This window comes from Bombina bombina, chromosome 2, assembly GCF_027579735.1.
Source record: "Bombina bombina isolate aBomBom1 chromosome 2, aBomBom1.pri, whole genome shotgun sequence".
Classification (NCBI taxonomy): Eukaryota; Metazoa; Chordata; class Amphibia; order Anura; family Bombinatoridae; genus Bombina; species Bombina bombina.
The window spans coordinates 764,984,386-765,002,602 of NC_069500.1; the positions used below are offsets into that span (position 1 = coordinate 764,984,386).

The 18,217-nt window shown below is 39.4% G+C and overlaps 1 protein-coding gene across 1 annotated transcript in view; it reads left to right on the forward strand.

Annotated features, from left to right (window-relative positions):
• SLC35E1 (solute carrier family 35 member E1) overlaps positions 1 to 18,217 on the forward strand; it is a 68,389-nt gene that overhangs the window by 29,759 nt on the left and 20,413 nt on the right. The window contains exons 3-4 of the mRNA XM_053702899.1: positions 122 to 259; positions 8,150 to 8,275. Coding sequence (XP_053558874.1) covers positions 122 to 259; positions 8,150 to 8,275 — 264 coding nt within the window. The remainder of the gene's footprint in view (positions 1 to 121; positions 260 to 8,149; positions 8,276 to 18,217) is intronic.

Consider the following 18,217-nt stretch of genomic DNA (forward strand, 5'->3'; position numbering starts at 1 on the left):
ACGTTTATTAAAGTGTTTTTTTATTTATTTTTTTCCCCCACAAAAAAATGTATGCACAGCTTTCATTCTAGTAATATCCTATATTTGTTTGATATACTGATGATATCTTCTCTTCCTTCAGGTATATTTATCTCTAATCCCGATTATTGGAGGTGTCCTCCTTGCCACTGCGACAGAGCTCTCCTTTGATATGTGGGGATTGATCAGTGCCTTGGCTGCCACCCTCTGCTTTTCTTTACAGAACATCTTCTCCAAAAAGGTCAGAAATGGACATGGAACGTAAAAGGGATGCTGAAAATCTATTAACATCCATCCTTGTAGTGTCTGCTCACAACTCCTTAACCACTTGACACCGTTAGGAGACTCCATGCAGTCCTAAAAAAAAAAAAAAAAAAAAAAAAAAAAGTGCTTTAACGCCTACCTTATATGGCATCCTGCACCACCCTACTTTAAGGGACTGGAGAATCAGATTGGGGGGCATGCCTAGCATCGTAGGCAGTCCTCCATGATCCACTCTCGGCTTTGACATCACGTTATGGCATTGACAATCGCGTGATTTCGTTTTTTCCAGAAAGTGTTTACATCAGAACTTAGTTCTGATGTTAAACACTTGCCCCCGCATAAAGGGGTTAAAGGACCACTAAACACAGTAGAATAGCATAATCGGCAAACGCATAATAAAAAGACAATGCAAAAACAATTGGTTTTGAATTTCAAATGAATAGATTTATTTCTGACAATTTTTTTAAGTTCTATTTCTTTCATGTAATTGGCAAGAGTCCATGAGCTAGTGACGTATGGGTTATACAATCCTACCAGGAGGGGCAGTTTCCCAAACCTCAAAATGCCTATAAATACACCCCTCACCACACCCACAATTCAGTTTTACAAACTTTGCCTTCTATGGAGGTGGTGAAGTAAGTTTGTGCTAAGATTTCTACGTTGACATGCGCTTCTCAGCATTTTGAAGCCTGATTCCTCTCAGAGTACAGCGAATGTCAGAGGGACGTGGAGAGTATTACCTATTGAATGCAGTGATTTCCCTAACGGGGGACTATTTCATAGGTTCTCTGTTATCGGTCGTAGAGATTCATCTCCTACCTCCCTTTTCAGATCGATATACTCTCATATACCATTACCTCTACTGATAACTGTTTCAGTACTGGTTTGGCTATCTGCTATATGTGGATGGGTATCTTTGGTAAGTATGTTTTTATTTCTTAAGACACCTCAGCTATGGTTTGGCACTTTATTCATTTATATAAAGTTCTAAATATATGTATTGTACTTATATTTGCCATGAGTTAGGTTCATGTATTTCCTTTTGCAGATTGTCAGTTTCATATTTGGGAAAGTTTATATTGATTAAATATTTTTCTTACCTGGGGTTTAGTCTTTTTTTCAATTGACTACTTGTTTTAAATTGCGGGCTGTCTTAGGCTTGCGGGTGCGCTAAATGCCACACTTTGTGTCATTCTTGGCGTGAGAATTTTTTGGCGCGAAAAGGGCACGTCTGTTGACGCAAGTTCGTCATTTCCGGCGTCGTAGTTGACGCAGGGGTTCACACAAGGTTGCGTCGTTAGTGACATGAGTGTGTCACTTCCGGACATGGTTGGCACCAAAAAATGTTCTAGTTACGTTGTGCATCATACTTGGCGCCAAACTTTTTTCATTATTTCTTGCCCCTTTGCTTTTGCCTCTTGCCTTTTTTCTATAGATATAGATATGTAAAAAGATATGTAAAAAGTATTATAAGACTATGGCTGATGTTAGATATAAGAAGAGATAGAACTTGTCACCTTCTAAGTATATGTTAATGTGATTCTTGAAAAATTCATAAATGCTAACAACCTATAATATCCAAACTTGAATTAATGTTTTTGGAGATTGAACAATAACAGTGGTAACCAACTAGACCAATAAATATGGAGAAGTAACTTAATAAGGCTTATTTTAATAATATCTCAATAAAATTGCAATAACAGATAAAATACAAATTGGATTCAATAAATTTCTTTCTAAAGTGGTTGTCAGAGGGCTATGCTATTTGCATTTTTCCCATTCCTGAAACTGTCATATAAGGAAATTGATAATTTTGCTTTATATGTTGTTTTTTTCTTTTACATTCTGCAAGATGTCTCAATCTGATCCTGCCTCAGAAGTATCTGCTGGAACTTTGCTGCTTGACATCGGTTCTACCAAAGCTAAGTGCATATTTTGTTAAATTGTGGAGATTATATCTCCTAATGTCATTTGTATTAGTTGTCATGATAAACTTTTACATGCAGATAGTGTTTCCATCAGTAATAGTACATTGCCAATTGCAGTTCCTTCAACTTCTAATGTACATGATATACCTGCGAATTTTAAAGAATTCGTTACTGATTCTATTCAGAAGGCTTTGTCTGCATTTCCACCTTCTAATAAGCGTAAGAGGTCTTTTAAAACTTCTCATAAAGTTGATATAATTTCAAATGACGACAAAATAATGAATTATCCACTTCTGATAAGGATCTATCTGATTCAGAAGATCTTTCCTCAGACATTGACACTGACAAATCTACTTAGTTATTTAAAATAGAGTATATGCGTTCTTTGTTAAAAGAAGTGTTAATTACTTTGGATATTTTGGAAGCTAGTTCTCTTGATATTAAAGCCAGTAAACGTTTAAATGCTGTTTTTAAACCTACTGTGGTTACTCCAGAGGTTTTTCCTATTCCTGATGATATTTCTGACATGATTTCTAAGGAATGGAATAAGCCAGGTACTCCTTTTAATCCTTCTGCAAGGTTTAAAAAATTGTATCCTTTACCAGCGGTTGCAAATGGTACACACAAAGAGGAACTCCAGCACTCCAGTAGTAGAAAAAGGCAATTTATTAAGCAACGTTATGGGGTTACAGCCCCTTCCTCATGCTATCATAGCATGAGGAAGGGGCTGTGACCCCATAACGTTGCTTAATAAATTGCCTTTTTCTACTACTGGAGTGCTGGAGTTCCTCTTTGTGTGTACCATTTGCAGATTATTGGGGGGCTGTGGCAGTGCCTCTGGTCTCCTGTGCACCCAGACCTCTGTGCTGTGCTCACTTTTGGACTGTTTACCAGCGGTTGCAATAGAGTTTTGGGAAAAAATCCCCAAAGTTGATGGGGCTATTTCTACTCTTGCTAAACGAACCACTATTCCTATGGATAGTACTTCCTTTAAAGATCCTTTAGATAGGAAGCTTTAATCATATCTAAGGAAAGCTTATTTATATTCAGGTCACCTTCTTAGGCCTGCAATTACTTTGGCCGATGTTGCAGCTGCTTCAACTTTTTGGTTGGAGAATTTAGAGCAACAAGAATTGGATTCTGACATATCTAGCATTGTTCGCTTACTGCAACATGCTAATCATTTTATTTGTGATGCCATTTTTGATATTATCAAAATTGATGTTAGATCCATGTCTTTAGCTATTTTAGCTAGAAGAGCTTTGTGGCTTAAATCTTGGAATGCTGATATGACATCTAAGTCTCGATTACTATCTCTTTCTTTCCAAGGTAATAATTTATTTGGTTCTCAGTTGGATTCTATTATTTCAACTGTTACTGGGGGAAAGGAGTTTTTTTTTTTTTTTTTTTTGCCTCAGGATAAAAAAAACCTAAGGGTAGATCTAAGGCTTCTAATGTTTTCGTTCCTTTCGACAAAATAAGGAATCTGTTTCCAATTGGAAGCCTTCCTCAAATTGAAATAAATCCAAGCCTTTCAAGAAACCAAAGTCAGCCCCTAAGTCTGCATTAAGGTGCAGCCCTCATTCCAGCACAGCTGGTAAGGGGGAGATTAAGGTTTTTCAAGGATGTTTGGATAAATTCTGTCCAAAATCAATGGATTCAGAGCATTGTGTCTCAGGGGTATTGAATTGGATTCAGAGTAAGACCTCCTTTGAGGAGATTTTTTCTCTCACGCATCCCAGTGAATCCAGTAAAAGCTCAGGCTTTCCTGAAGTGTGTTTCAGATCTGGAGGTTTCAGGGGTAATCATGCCGGTTCCTTTTAGGGAACAAGGCCTGGGGTTTTATTCAAATCTATTCATTGTCCCAAAGAAAGAAAATTCATTCAGACCAGTTCTGGATCTGAAAATTTTTAATCGTTATGTAAGAATACCAACTTTCAAGATGGTGACTATAAGGACTATTCTGCATTTTGTTCAGCAAGGACATTATATGTCTACAATAGACTTGCAGGATGCATACCTTCATATTCCGATTCATCCAGAACATTATCAGTTCCTGAGATTCTCTTTTCTAGACAAGCATTACCAATATGTTGCTCTTCCATTTGGCCTAGCAACAGCTCCAAGAATCTTTTCAAAGGTTCTGGGTGCCCTACTCTCTGTAATGGGAGAACAGGGTATTGCGGTGTTTCCTTATTTGGACGATTTCTTGGTACTAGCTCAGTCTTTATGTTCTGCAGAATCTCACACAAATAAACTAGTGTTGTTTCTTCGAAAACATGGTTGGAGGATCAATTTACCAAAAAGTTTTTTGATTCCTCAGACACGGGTCACCTTTTTTTGGTTTCCAGATAGAGACAGAGCCATGGACACTGAATCTAACAGACAAGAGACGTTTGAAATTGGTTGCAGCATGTCGGCACCTAAAGTCTCAGTCATTCCCTTCAGTGGCTATGTGCATGGAAGTTTTAGGACTCATGACTGCAGCATCGGACACAATTCCTTTTGCTCGTTTTCATGAGACCTCTCCAGCTTTGCATGTTGAGTCAATTGTGCCGGGATTATACAAAGATGTCACAATTAATATCCTTAAATCCCAATGTTTGACACTCTCTGACGTGGTGGTTAAATCACCAGTGTTTAGTTCAAGGGGCCTCTTTTGTTCGGCCAACCTGGACTGTGATCACAACAGATGCGAGTCTTTCAGGTTGGGGAGCTGTCTGGGGATCTCTGACAGCACAGGGAGTTTGGAAATCTCAAGAGGCGAGATTACCAATCAATATTTCGTACAATTCTCAGAGCTCTTCAGTTTTGGCCTCTGTTGAAGAGAGAACCGTTAATTTGTTTTCAGACAGACAATATCAGGGTGGGGCTCACAGTCCCCTAGCTATGAAAGAAGTATCTCGGATACTTGTTTGGGCGGAATCCAGCTCTTGTCTAATTTCTGCGGTTCATATCTCAGGTGTAGACAATTGGGAGGCAGATTATCTCAGCCGTAAGACTTTACATCCAGGGGAGTGGTCTCTCCATCCAGATGTGTTTTCTCAGATTGTTCAGATGTGGGGTCTTCCAGAAATGGATCTGATGGCCTCTCATCTAAACAAGAAACTTCCCAGAACCTGTCCAGGGATTCTCAAGCGGAAGCAGTGGATACGCTGACACTTTCTTGGTGTTATCAACCTGCTTATATCTTCCCGCCTCTAGTTCTTCTTCCAAGAGTGATCTCCAAGATCATCATGGAACAATCGTTTGTGTTGCTGGTGGCTCCAGCATGGCCTCACAGGTTATGGTATGCGGATCTTGTTCGGTTGCCAACCTTGGCCACTTCCGTTAAGGCCAGACCTTGAAGGGACAAATCTCTGCTCTTTCTGTTTTTTATTTCACAGAAAGATTGCTAAACTTCTTGATGTTCACTGTTTTGTACAGGCTTTAGTTCGTATTAAGCCTGTCATTAAATCAATTTCTCCTCCTTGGAGTCTTGATTTGGTTTTGAAGGCATTGCAGGCTCCTCCGTTTGAGCCTATGCATTCTTTGGACATTAAACTACTTTCCTGGAAAGTGTTGTTCCTTTTGGCCATCTCTTCTGCTACAAGAGTGTCTGAGCTATCTGCTCTTTCTTGTGAATCTCCTTATCTGATTTTTCATCAGGATAAGGCGGTTTTGCGGACTTCATTTTCATTTTTACCTAAGGTTGTGAATTCTAACAACATTAGTAGAGAAATTGTTGTCCCTTCCTTGTGTCCTAATCCTAAGAATCCTTTAGAAAGATCCTTACATTCTTTGGATGTGGTAAGAGCTTTGAAATATTATGTTGAAGCTACTAAAGATTTCAGGAAGACTTCTAGTCTATTTGTTATCTTTTCTGGTCCTAGGAAAGGTCAGAAGGCCTCTACTATTTCCTTGGCCTCTTGGTTAAAGCTTTTGATTAATGAAGCTTATTTGGAGTTGGGTCAAGACCCGCCTCAGAGAATTACAGCTCATTTAACTAGATCATTCTTAAAAGCCCACGAAGTGGAGACTGAAGCTTCAGTTAATCAGATTTGGAAAGCAGCGACTTGGTCCTCTTTGCATACATTTACTAAATTCTACCGTTTTGATGTATTTGCTTCTTCTGAAGCAGTTTTTGGTAGAAAAGTTCTTCAGGCAGCTGTTTCAGTTTGATTCTTCTGCTGCTATTTTCAGTTTTTCTTTTCTTCATAAGAATAACTTATTTGGGTGGTGGATTATTTTTTCAGCATTTGGCTGTTTATTTTTTATCCCTCCCTCTCTAGTGACTCTTGCTTGGAGTTCCACATCTTGGGTATTTGATATACCATACGTCACTAGCTCATGGACTCTTGCCAATAAGATGAAATAAAACATAATTTATGTAACAGCTTACCTGATAAATTCATTTATTTCATATTGGCAAGAGTCCATGAGGCCCACCCTTTTTATGGTGGTTATGATTTTTTTGTATAAAGCACTATTATTCCAAATTTCTTTGATGCTTTTTACTCCTTTCTTTATCACCCTACTTCTTGGCTATTCGTTAAACTGAATTGTGGGTGTGGTGAGGGGTGTATTTATAGGCTTTTTGAGGTTTGGGAAACTTTGCCCCTCCTGGTAGCATTGTATATCCCATATGTCACTAGCTCATGGACTCTTGCCAATATGAAAGAAATTAATTTATCAGGTAAGTTCTTGCATAAATTGTTTTTCCTTCCCACTGCATCATGTGACAGCCATCAGCCAATCACAAAATGCATATACATATAGTGTGTGACTTGTTGCCCATGCTCAGTGGGAGCTAGTGCCTCAGAATGTGTACAAATTATAAAGATTATTTACGTTTAGATAAAGGAAGTCAATTGGAAAGTTGTTTTAAAATTGTGTGCTCTATCTGAATCAAGAAAATTTAATTTTTGTTTTAAAGTTTGTCTTATGATGTTTAGAATTTCTTTTAATTAATGTATTTTTTTTATGTTCTTGAAAACTTTTTTTTTTTTATATTTTATTTTATTTTTTTTAAAAATAATTGTTATTGAAATTTTGAGAAAATGTTACATACAAAACTCATCATTAGACATTGATGACATGATGGCAGGATAACCGCAAAATCTATTAAAAAGGTAACGGCTCTGGGTATAGAGTCAGAGCCCTTCCATAGAAATGTATGCATTATAACCACAATGTACTAAGAGAAGATTCAGTTAAGCAATTGCTTTAAAAGAAAATCCTGTTTGCTAAGTAAGGGATAAGTCCAAATAGACTATATTCTTCAGGATGTGAGCGGTCAGACAGTTAATATGTAACCAAACAATTAAACAGTGAGATCCTAGAACATAGAAATGACTTGTCTATTGAGTTATGAAATAATCTATGGACCAGTGTACCAGCCGTTGAAAAAAAGGGGGGTTACCTTGATATGATTAGATGCACTCGTTTTGAGGATCAGCTAGGCTAAAAGGTAGAAGGACCATCTGTACCCTGAAACTCAGTTCTTGAAAACTTTTTGAATAAATGCTGGTGATCTAAGAAATAGAAACCTTTTTTTTGTGAGCAAAAGAAACTTTGCAAAATTTGTAATATTATCCTTTTAAGATGTTATCAAATATTGCACCTACCAAGTCACTTGGCTGGGAAGAAGCAAATAACTAAATCAATATGTCCTTTTTAATCACAGTCCTATTAATTTATTTTTTATTTTTTTAAATCACCAGACTTTGTGGCAGTGTTCTCATCCTGTGAGTTTACTGTTTATCATGAAATAAAGGAGTTTGATAAAGCAGACTAAAGTGGTGTCAAGTTTTTCCTTATTGACTGGTCAATAGTCACATTTACTTATATCCTGTGTTTTGCATTGAATAGCACTTATCCCTTTTTTTTCTTTTTTTTTTTTTCTTTTTTTTTTAATGTAAATTTTTATTTTTTTATTTTTTTTATATATACTGCTCCAGGTCCTGAAAGATTCACGGATACACCACCTGCGACTTCTGAACCTTTTGGGCTGCCATGCCATCTTCTTCATGATCCCCACATGGGTATTGCTGGACCTCTCTTCGTTCCTTGTAGAGAGTGACCTGGTAAGGGAAACGAATAGTTTGTAAGACCTATCTTTATGACTGTAAACTATCTTGCATCAGCAATGTGTACTTATATTTATTGTACATGCATCTTAAAGGTAAATGGCATTTGGGTGTGTAGCAGGTGCTAGTCGCAGAGTTTACTGGGAGGTGGTAGGTACATGTTTCATGCTCTTCCCTGGTAAAGTCAGAGCATGGCACCTGTTACATGCGCCAATTATACGTATGACTTGCCACATTAAATGCAATCTTCATATTTTTACCATGTATAAATGGAGCTACAAAATTGGAATAAAAAAAAATTAGTATGAAGAGAAATGTAATTTTTAGATACATAAAGCTACAGATAACGACCAAAATACCGGAGAATTTGTAGAATTTTTTTCACTCCATTTACTAAAAAAAATATATAATATAGTTTTGACAGGTAAATTAAAAAAGGCTCTATTTCTGTTTAAACAACTCATGGTATTGATCTAGGCCTTTTTTTTTTTTTTTTTTTTTTTTTTATATTTGATTCCACCATTTCACTGCCAAATGTGATAATAAAAAATAAAAAAAAAAGTAAAAAAATATATAAACTTTTTCACAAACTTTGGGTTTCTCACTGAACCTATTTACCTACTGCTTGTGCAATCATGGCACAAATGGTTGTAAAAGCTTCTCTGTGTTCCCCCTTTGTTCGGAAATAGCAGACATGCATAGCTTTGCCATTGTTTTTTGGTAATTTAGAATGCTGCTAAATGCAGCTGTGCACCACGCTTCTATTGTTCCTGGCAGTGAAGGGGTTAACCAGGTATCTTGTATGGTTAATTTTAGCTGTAGTGTAGCGATTATTCTCCCACCACCTGATCCCTCCCAAACAGCTCTTCCAAACACCCCCCCCCCCCCCACACACACACACAAACTCGTACTGGCAGACAGTCTGCCTGTGTGCAGTTTTTTATTTTTGTATTTTAAAAAGAGACAGAAAAAAAAATAATAAAAAAACACCTTCCTGATCCCTCTAACTCTCCCACTAATTGTGGACATCTTTAGTATTGGCAGCTGTATGCCAATACCTAAATAAATAAAAAAATCTCTCTCTCTCTCTCTCTCTCTCTCTCTCTCTCTCTCTCTCTCTCTCTCTCTCTCTCTCTCTCTCTCTCTCTCTCTCTCTCTCTCTCTCTCTCTCTCTCTCTCTCTCTCTCTCTCTCTCTCTCTCTCTCTCTCTCTCTCTCTCTCTCTCTCTCTCTCTCTCTCTCTCTCTCTCTCTCTCTCTCTCTCTCTCTCTCTCTCTCTCTATATATATATATATATCTATATCTATATATCTATATCTATATATATATATATATCTATATCTATATCTATATATCTATATATATATATCTATATCTCTATCTATCTATATCTCTATCTATCTATATCTCTATCTATCTATATCTCTATCTATCTATATCTCTATCTATCTATATCTCTATCTATCTATATCTCTATCTATCTATATCTCTATCTATCTATATCTCTATCTATCTATATCTCTATCTATCTATATCTCTATCTATCTATATCTCTATCTATCTATATCTCTATCTATCTATATCTCTATCTATATCTCTATCTATCTATATCTCTATCTATCTCTATCTCTATCTATCTCTATCTCTATCTATCTCTATCTCTATCTATCTCTATCTCTATCTATCTCTATCTCTATCTATCTCTATCTATCTCTATCTCTATCTCTATCTATCTCTATCTCTATCTATCTCTATCTCTATCTATCTCTATCTCTATCTATCTCTATATATCTCTATATATATCTATATATATATATCTATATCCACCCTCCGGATATCATAAGCTAGAGATCGCACCTTTTCTTTCATGTAATTGGCAAGAGTCCATGAGCTAGTGACGTATGGGATATACAATCCTACCAGGAGGGGCAAAGTTTCCCAAACCTCAAAATGCCTACAAATACACCCCTCACCACACCCACAATTCAGTTTTACAAACTTTGCCTCCTATAGAGGTGGTGAAGTAAGTTTGTGCTAAGATTTCTACGTTGACATGCGCTTCTCAGCATTTTGAAGCCCGATTCCTCTGAGTACAGTGAATGTCAGAGGGATGTGAAGGGAGTATCACCTATTGAATACAATGGTCATCCTAACTGGGATCTATTTCATAGGTTCTCTATCGGTCATAGAGATTCATCTCCTACCTCCCTTTTCAGATCGACGATATACTCATATACCATTACCTCTACTGATTCTCGTTTCAGTACTGGTTTGGCTATCTGCTATATGTGGATCTGTGTCTTTTGGTAAGTATGTTTAATTTATTTAAGACACTCTCAGCTATGGTTTGGCACTTTATATGTAAAGTTCTAAATATATGTTTATACTTATATTTGCCATGATTCAGGTTTATCAGTGTATTTCCTTTTTTGCAGACTGTCAGTTTCATATTTGGGAAATGCATAAAAAAAAAAAATTGCCTTAGGTTTTCAAATTGATTCTTTTCTCTTGCAAGATGTATCGAGTCCACGGATTCATCCATACTTGTGGGATATTCTCCTTCCTAACAGGAAGTGGCAGAGAGCACCCACAGCAGAGCTGTCTATATAGCTCCTCCCTTAGCTCCACCCCCCAGTCATTCTCTTTGCCTACTCTAAGTGCTAGGAAGGGTAAAGTGAGTGTGGTGACAAAAATGTTAGTTTTTATTTTCTCAAGCAAAAGTTTATTTTAAATGGTACCGGTGTGTACTATTCACTCTTTGGCAGAAAAGGGATGAAGATTTCTGCAAGGAGGATGATGATCTTAGCACTTTGTAACTAAGATCCACTGAGGCCGAGGAGTACAGGAAAACTTCAGTTGGCGGAACGGTTTGCATGCTAAGCTGCATTGAGGTATGTTCAATCAATTTTTTTCTAGACAGACTGTGATAATTCTAGAAAAGGCTGGGAGTATCCCCATGAGGGAAGGGTAAGCTGTATTCAGACACTTAGTATGGAATCCCAGCTTGCATAAAGGGCTCAGTTGTTACTGGTGACACTTATAAGAAAAACGCTTTTTTATTGAAAACGTAACGTTTTTTTAAGGGACTTTAAGGGGTCATTGTGGCTTATTTAAGGGTTTTTTAACCCACATGGCTAGTTTAGAAACATTTTGGTGTGTTTCTTTTAGGCCCCACTAACATTGAGTGAGGTGGGAGGGGCCTATTTTCACGCCTCAGTTGCGCAGTTTCTTTTATACAGAAGACATCCAGCTGCTTCTCCTGAGGGTCCTGCTGTGTTTGAGGGCCTAAAAGAGTTTTTTCCCCCACAAATCTATCCTTAAGGACAGGTAGGCGCCACAGCAGAGCTGTGGCAAGGTGCTGAACGGTTTTAGACCGATTTTTGACGTTTTGTCAATCCGGTTTTTACATTAAGGGGTTAATCGTTTTTTGTCTGGCTGTGCAATCTTGCTAAGGCTTTATGATTCTACTGTCAACATTTCGTAAAGTTTACTGCTTTTTTACACTGTTTTGCAGAGTTTGCATCTTTTTTTTTTCTCTTAAAGGCACAGTAACATTTTTTCTAAGTATTATTTACTTTGAATAAAGTGTTTTCCAAGCTTGCTAGTTTCATTACTAGCATGTTTAACATGTCTGACATCAAGGAAAATCCTTGTTCAATGTGTTTAGAAGCCATTGTGGAACCCCCTCTTAGAATGTGTACCACTTGCACTGATATGTCTATAAATTATTAAGAGCATATTATAGCACTTAAAAATATAGAAATAGATGATTCTCAGACTGAAGGAAATTGAGGGTATGCCATCTAGCTGTCCCCAAGTGTCACAACCAGTAACGCCCACACAAGTGACTCCAAGTACCTCTAGTGCGTCGAATTTATTTACTTTACAAGACATGGCCACAGTTATGAATACAACCCTCACAGAGGTTTTATCTAAACTGCCTGGGTTACAAGGAAAGCGTGACAGCTCTGGGTTAAGAACAAATGCTGAGCCCTCTGACGCTTTAGTAGCCGTATCCGATATACCCTCACAATGTTCTGAAGTAGGGGTAAGGGATTTGCTATCTGAGGGAGAGATTTCTGATTCAGGAAAGACGCTCCCTCAGTAGGATTCTGATATGACGGCCTTTAAATTTAAGCTTGAACACCTCCGCTTGTTGCTCAGGGAGGTATTGGCGACTCTGGATGATTGTGACCCTATAGTGGTCCCAGAGAAATTGTATAAAATGGACAAATACTTACACTGATGTTTTTCCAGTCCCTAAGAGGATTGCGAATATTGTTACTAAGGAATGGGATAGACCAGGTATACCGTTCGCTCCCCCTCCTGTTTTTAAGAAAATGTTTCCCATATCTGACACCATGCGGGACTCGTGGCAGACGGTTCCTAAGGTGGAGGGAGCTATTCCTACTCTCGCTAAGCGTACAACTATACCGATCGAAGACAGTTGTGCTTTCAAAGATCCTATGGATAAAAAATTAGAGGGTCTCCTAAAGAAATTTTTTGTTCATCAAGGTTCTCTTCTCCAACCTATTGCGTGCATTGTTCCTGTAACTACTGCAGCTGCTTTCTGGTTCGAGGCTCTAGAAGAGGCTCTTCAGATGGAGACTCCATTAGAGGATTTTATGGATAGAATTAAAGCCCTTAAGTTGGCTAATTCTTTCATTACAGATTCTGCTTTTCAACTGGCTAAATTAGTGGCAAATAATTCAGGTTTTGCCATTTTAGCACGCAACGCGTTATGGCTTAAGTCCTGGTCTGCTGATGTGTCATCAAAATCTAAACTTTTGAACATCCCTTTCAAAGGAAATACCCTATTCGGGCCTGAACTGAAAGAGATTATTTCAGACATCACTGGAGAGAAAGGCCATGCCCTCCCTCAGGATAAAACAAACAAAATGAGGACCAAACAAAATAATTTTTGTTCCTTTAGGAACTTAAAGTGTGGTCCCGCTTCAGCTTCCCCTGCTGCAAAGCAAGAGGAGAATTTTGCCCAATCCAAGTCAGTCTGGAGACCTAATCAGGCTTGGAACAAGGGTAAACAGGTCAAGAAGCGTGCAGCTACCTGCAAGACAGCATGAAGGGGTAGCCCCCGATCCGGGACCGGATCTAGTAGGGGGCAGACTCTCTCTCTCTCTCTTCGCTCAGGCTTGGGCCAGAGATGTTCACGATTCCTGGGCTTTAGAAATTGTGTCCCAAGGATATCTTCTGGACTTCAAGAACTCTTCCCCCCCCCCCCCCCCCCCCAAGGGGGAGATTTCACATTTCTCAATTGTCTGCAAACCAGACAAAGAGAGAGGCGTTCTTACGATGTGTAGAAGACCTACATTCCATGGGAGTGATCCGCCCAGTTCCAAAAGCGGAACAAGGGCTAGGGTTTTACTCCAACCTGTTTGTGGTCCCAAAAATGGGGGAACTTTCAGACCAATCTTGGATCTCAAAATTCTAAACAAGTTTCTCAAAGTTCCATCATTCAAGATGGAGACTATTCGGACTATTCTACCTCTGATCCAGGAGGGTCAATATATGACTACCGTGGACTTAAAGGATGCGTATCTACACATCCCTATTCACAGAGATCATCATCAATTCCTCAGATTCGCCTTTCTGGACAGGCATTACCAGTTTGTGGCCCTTCCCTTCGGGTTGGCCACGGCTCCCAGAATTTTCACAAAGGTGCTAGGGTCCCTTTTGGCGGTTCTAAGACTGCGGGGCATAGCAGTGGCGCCTTATCTAGACGACTTAATTCAGGCGTCGACTTTCCAGCTAACCAAGTCTCGCACGGACATCGTGTTGGCTTTTCTGAGATCTCACGGGTGGAAGGTGAACATAAAGAGTTCTTTCTTCCCTCTCACAAGAGTTTCCTTTCTAGGGACTCTAATAGACTCGGTAGAAATGAAAATATCTCTGACGGAGGTAAGAAAATCAAAACTCTTAACCACTTGCCGAGCTCTTCATTCCATTCCTCGGCCATCAGTGGCTCAGTGTATGGAGGTAATCGGACTCATGGTAGCGGCAATGGACATAGTTCCTTTTGCCCTCCTACACCTCAGACCACTGCAACTATGCATGCTCAAACAGTGGAATGGAGATTATGCAGATTGAGCTCCTCAAATACATCTGGATCAGGAGACTTCTCTGGTGGTTGTCTCAGGACCACCTGTCTCAGGGAATGTGTTTCCGCAGGCCAGAGTGGCTCATAGTAATGACAGATGCCAGCCTGCTTGGCTGGGGTGCAGTCTAGAACTCCCTGAAAGCACAGGGCTCATGGCCTTAGCAAGAAACACTCCTCCGATAAACATTTTAGAACTGAGAGCGATATTCAATTACCGCTTCAGGCGTGGCCTCAGCTTGCTGCGGCCAAATTAATCAGGTTTCAGTCGGACAACATCACGACTATTGCTTATATCAATCATCAAGGAGGAACACTGAGTTCTCTAGCGATGATGGAGGTAACCAAAATAATCCGATGGGTGGAGACTCCCACTTGCCATCTTTTAACAATCCATATCCCAGGGGTAGAGAACTGGGAGGCGGATTTCCTAAGTTGCCAGACTTTTCATCCGGGGGAGTGGGAGCTCCATCCGGAAGTATTTGCCCAGCTGACTCGGCTATGGGGCACACCAGAATTGGATCTGATGGCGTCCCGTCAGAACGCCAAACATCCTTGTTACGGGTCCAGGTCCCAGGATCCCCAGGCAGTACTGATAGATGCTCTAGCTGAACCCTGGTCCTTCAACCTGGCCTATGTATTTCCACCGTTTCCTCTCCTTCCACGTCTGGTTGCCAGAATCAAGCAAGAGAGCGCTTCAGGGATTTTGATAGCACCTGTGTGGCCATGCAGGACTTGGTATGCAGACCTGGTGGACATGTCATCTGTTCCACCAGGGACTCTGCCGATGAGGCAGGACCTTCTAATCCAAGGTCCATTCAAGCATCCAAATCTAATTTGTCTGCGTCTGACTGCTTGGAGATTGAACGCCTGATTTTATCAAAGCGTGGTTTCTCTGAGTCGGTCATTGATACCCTGATTCAGGCTAGAAAGCCTGTCACCAGGAAAATTTATCATAAGATATGGCGAAAATATCTTTCTTGGTGTGAATCCAAGGGTTACTCATGGAGTAAGATTAGGATTCCTAGGATATTGTCTTTTCTCCAAGAAGGATTGGAGAAGGGATTATCAGCTAGCTCCTTAAAAGGACAGATATCTGCTTTGTCTATTCTTTTACACAAACGTCTGACAGATGTCCCAGACGTTCAGGCGTTTAGTCAGAATCAAGCCTGTATTTAAACCCGTTGCTCCGCCATGGAGCCTAAACTTAGTTCTTAAAGTTCAAGGGGTTCCGTTTGGACCTATGCATTCCATAGATATTAAGCTTCTATCTTGGAAAGTTCTGTTTTTAGTAGCTATCTCTTCGGCTCGAAGAGTTTCTAAGTTATCTGCTTTACAGTGTGACTCACCTTATCTTGTTTTCCATGCAGATCAGGTGGTTTTGCGTACCAAACCTGGTTTCCTTCCTAAGGTTGTTTTTAATAGGAATATCAATCAGGAAATTGTTGTTCCTTCACTGTGTCCTAATCCTCCTTCAAAGAAGGAACGTCTGTTGCACAATCTTGATGTGGTTCGTGCTTTAAAGTTCCACTTACAAGCAACTAAATATTTCCGTCAAACATCTTCATTGTTTGTGGTTTATCCTGGTAAGCGGAGAGGTCAAAAGGCTACGGCTACCTCTTTCTTTTTGGCTGAAAAGCATCATCCGTTTGGCTTATGAGACTGCTGGCCAGCAGCCTCCTGAAAGGATTACTGCTCATTCTACTAGAGCAGTGGCTTCCACATGGGCTTTTAAAAATGAGGCTTCTGTTGAACAGATTTGTAAGGTGGCGACTTGGTCTTCGCTTCATACTTTTTCCAAATTTTACAAATTCGATACTTTTGCTTCTTCGGAGGCTATTTTTGGGAGAAAGGTTCTACAAGCAGTGGTGCCTTCCGTTTAAGGTACCTGTCTTGTTCCCTCCCTTCATCCGTGTCCTAAAGCTTTGGTATTGGTATCCCACAAGTAAAGGATGAATCCGTGGACTGGATACATCTTGCAAGAGTAAACAGAATTTATGCTTACCTGATAAATTTCTTTCTCTTGCGATGTATCGAGTCCACGGCCCGTCCTGTCTGTTTAAGACAGGTAGTATATTTTTATTTAAAAACTTCTTCAGTCACCTCTGCACCCTATAGTTTCTCCTTTTTCTTCCTAGCCTTCGGTCGAATGACTGGGGGGGGGCGGAGCTAAGGGAGGTGCTATATAGACAGCTCTGCTGTGGGTGCTCTCTTTGCCACTTCCTGTTAGGAAGGAGAATATCCCACAAGTATGGATGAATCCGTGGACTCGATCACAAGAGACAGAAATTTATCAGGTAAGCATAAATTCTGTTTTTTCTAAATTGCGAGCTGTATTAGGCTCACGTGAGCGCAAAATGCTATAATTTATTGCGTCATTCTTGGCGCAAGACTTTTTTGGCGCGAGAATTACGTTTGTTTACGCAAATTCGTCATTTCCGGCGTCTTAGTTGACGCTGAGTCTTTTCACGAGGTTGCGTCATCTATGATGCTCATGTTTGCAGACGTTTTTGGCGCCAAAAAATATTTTCAGTTGTGGGCGTCATACTTGGCACTAAACTGTTTTTATTTAAGACTTCATTTCCTTTTGCCTCTGGTCCTTTTTTTCTTTGTCAGAGGCCTATTCTGTTTGCATTTTTTCACATTCCTGAAACTGTCATATAAGGAAATAGATAATTTTGCTTTATATGTTGTTTTTTCTTACATATTGCAAGATATCTCAATCTGATCCTGTTTCAGAATCTACTACTGGAATCCTGCTGCCTGATATCGGTTCTACCAAAGCTAAGTGCATTTGTTGTAAACTTGTAGTAACTGTTCCTCCGGCTGTAGTTTGTAATAGTTGTCATGATAAACTTTTACATGCAGAGAATATTTCCATCAGTAGTGTTGCATTACCTGTTGCTGGTCCTTCAACATCTAATGTTCAGGATATTCCTGTCAATTTAAGAGAATTTATTTCTGATTCCATTCAGAAGGCTTTGTCTGCCATTCCGCCTTCTAATAAACGTAAAAGGTCTTTTAAAACTTCATACATTGATGAATTTTCAAATGACCGACAACATACTGATTTATCTATCTCTGATGAGGATCTGTCTGATTCAGAGGATCCTGCCTCAGATATTGACGCTGACAAATCTTCTTATTTATTGAAAATGGAGTATATTCGTTCTTTATTGACGGAAGTGTTGATTGCATTAGCTATAGAGGAGTCTAGTCCTCTTGATAAGAAAACTAGTAAACGTTGAAATTTGGTTTATAAATCTCATGTTGTTCCAGAGGTTTTTCCAGTTCCTGATGCTATTTCAGATATGATTTCAAAGGAATGGAATAGACTGGTTACTTCTTTTACTCCTTCAAGGTTTAAAAAATTGTACCCTTTGCCTACTGATAGATTGGAGTTTTGGTAAAGGATCCCCAAAGTTGATGGGACCATCTCTACTCTTGCTAAGCGTACTACTATTCCTACGGAAGACAGTACTTCTTTTAAAGATCCTTTAGATTGGAAACTTGAATCCTATCTAATGAGGGCTTATTTATGTTCAGGTCATCTTCTTAGACCTGCTATTTCTTTGGCTGATGATCAGATCATTGTGTCTCAGGGGTACAGAATAGGTTTCAGAGTAAGACTGCCTGTGAGAAGTTTCTTTCTCTCACGCATTCCAGTGAACCCCGAGAAAGCACAGGCTTTCCTGAAGTATGTTTCAGACCTGGAGTCTTCAGGGGTAATCGTGCCGGTTCCTTTTCAGGAACAGGGTCTGGGGTTTTATTCAAATCTGTTCATTGTCCCAAAGAAAGAAAAATCATTCAGACCAGTTGTGGATCTAA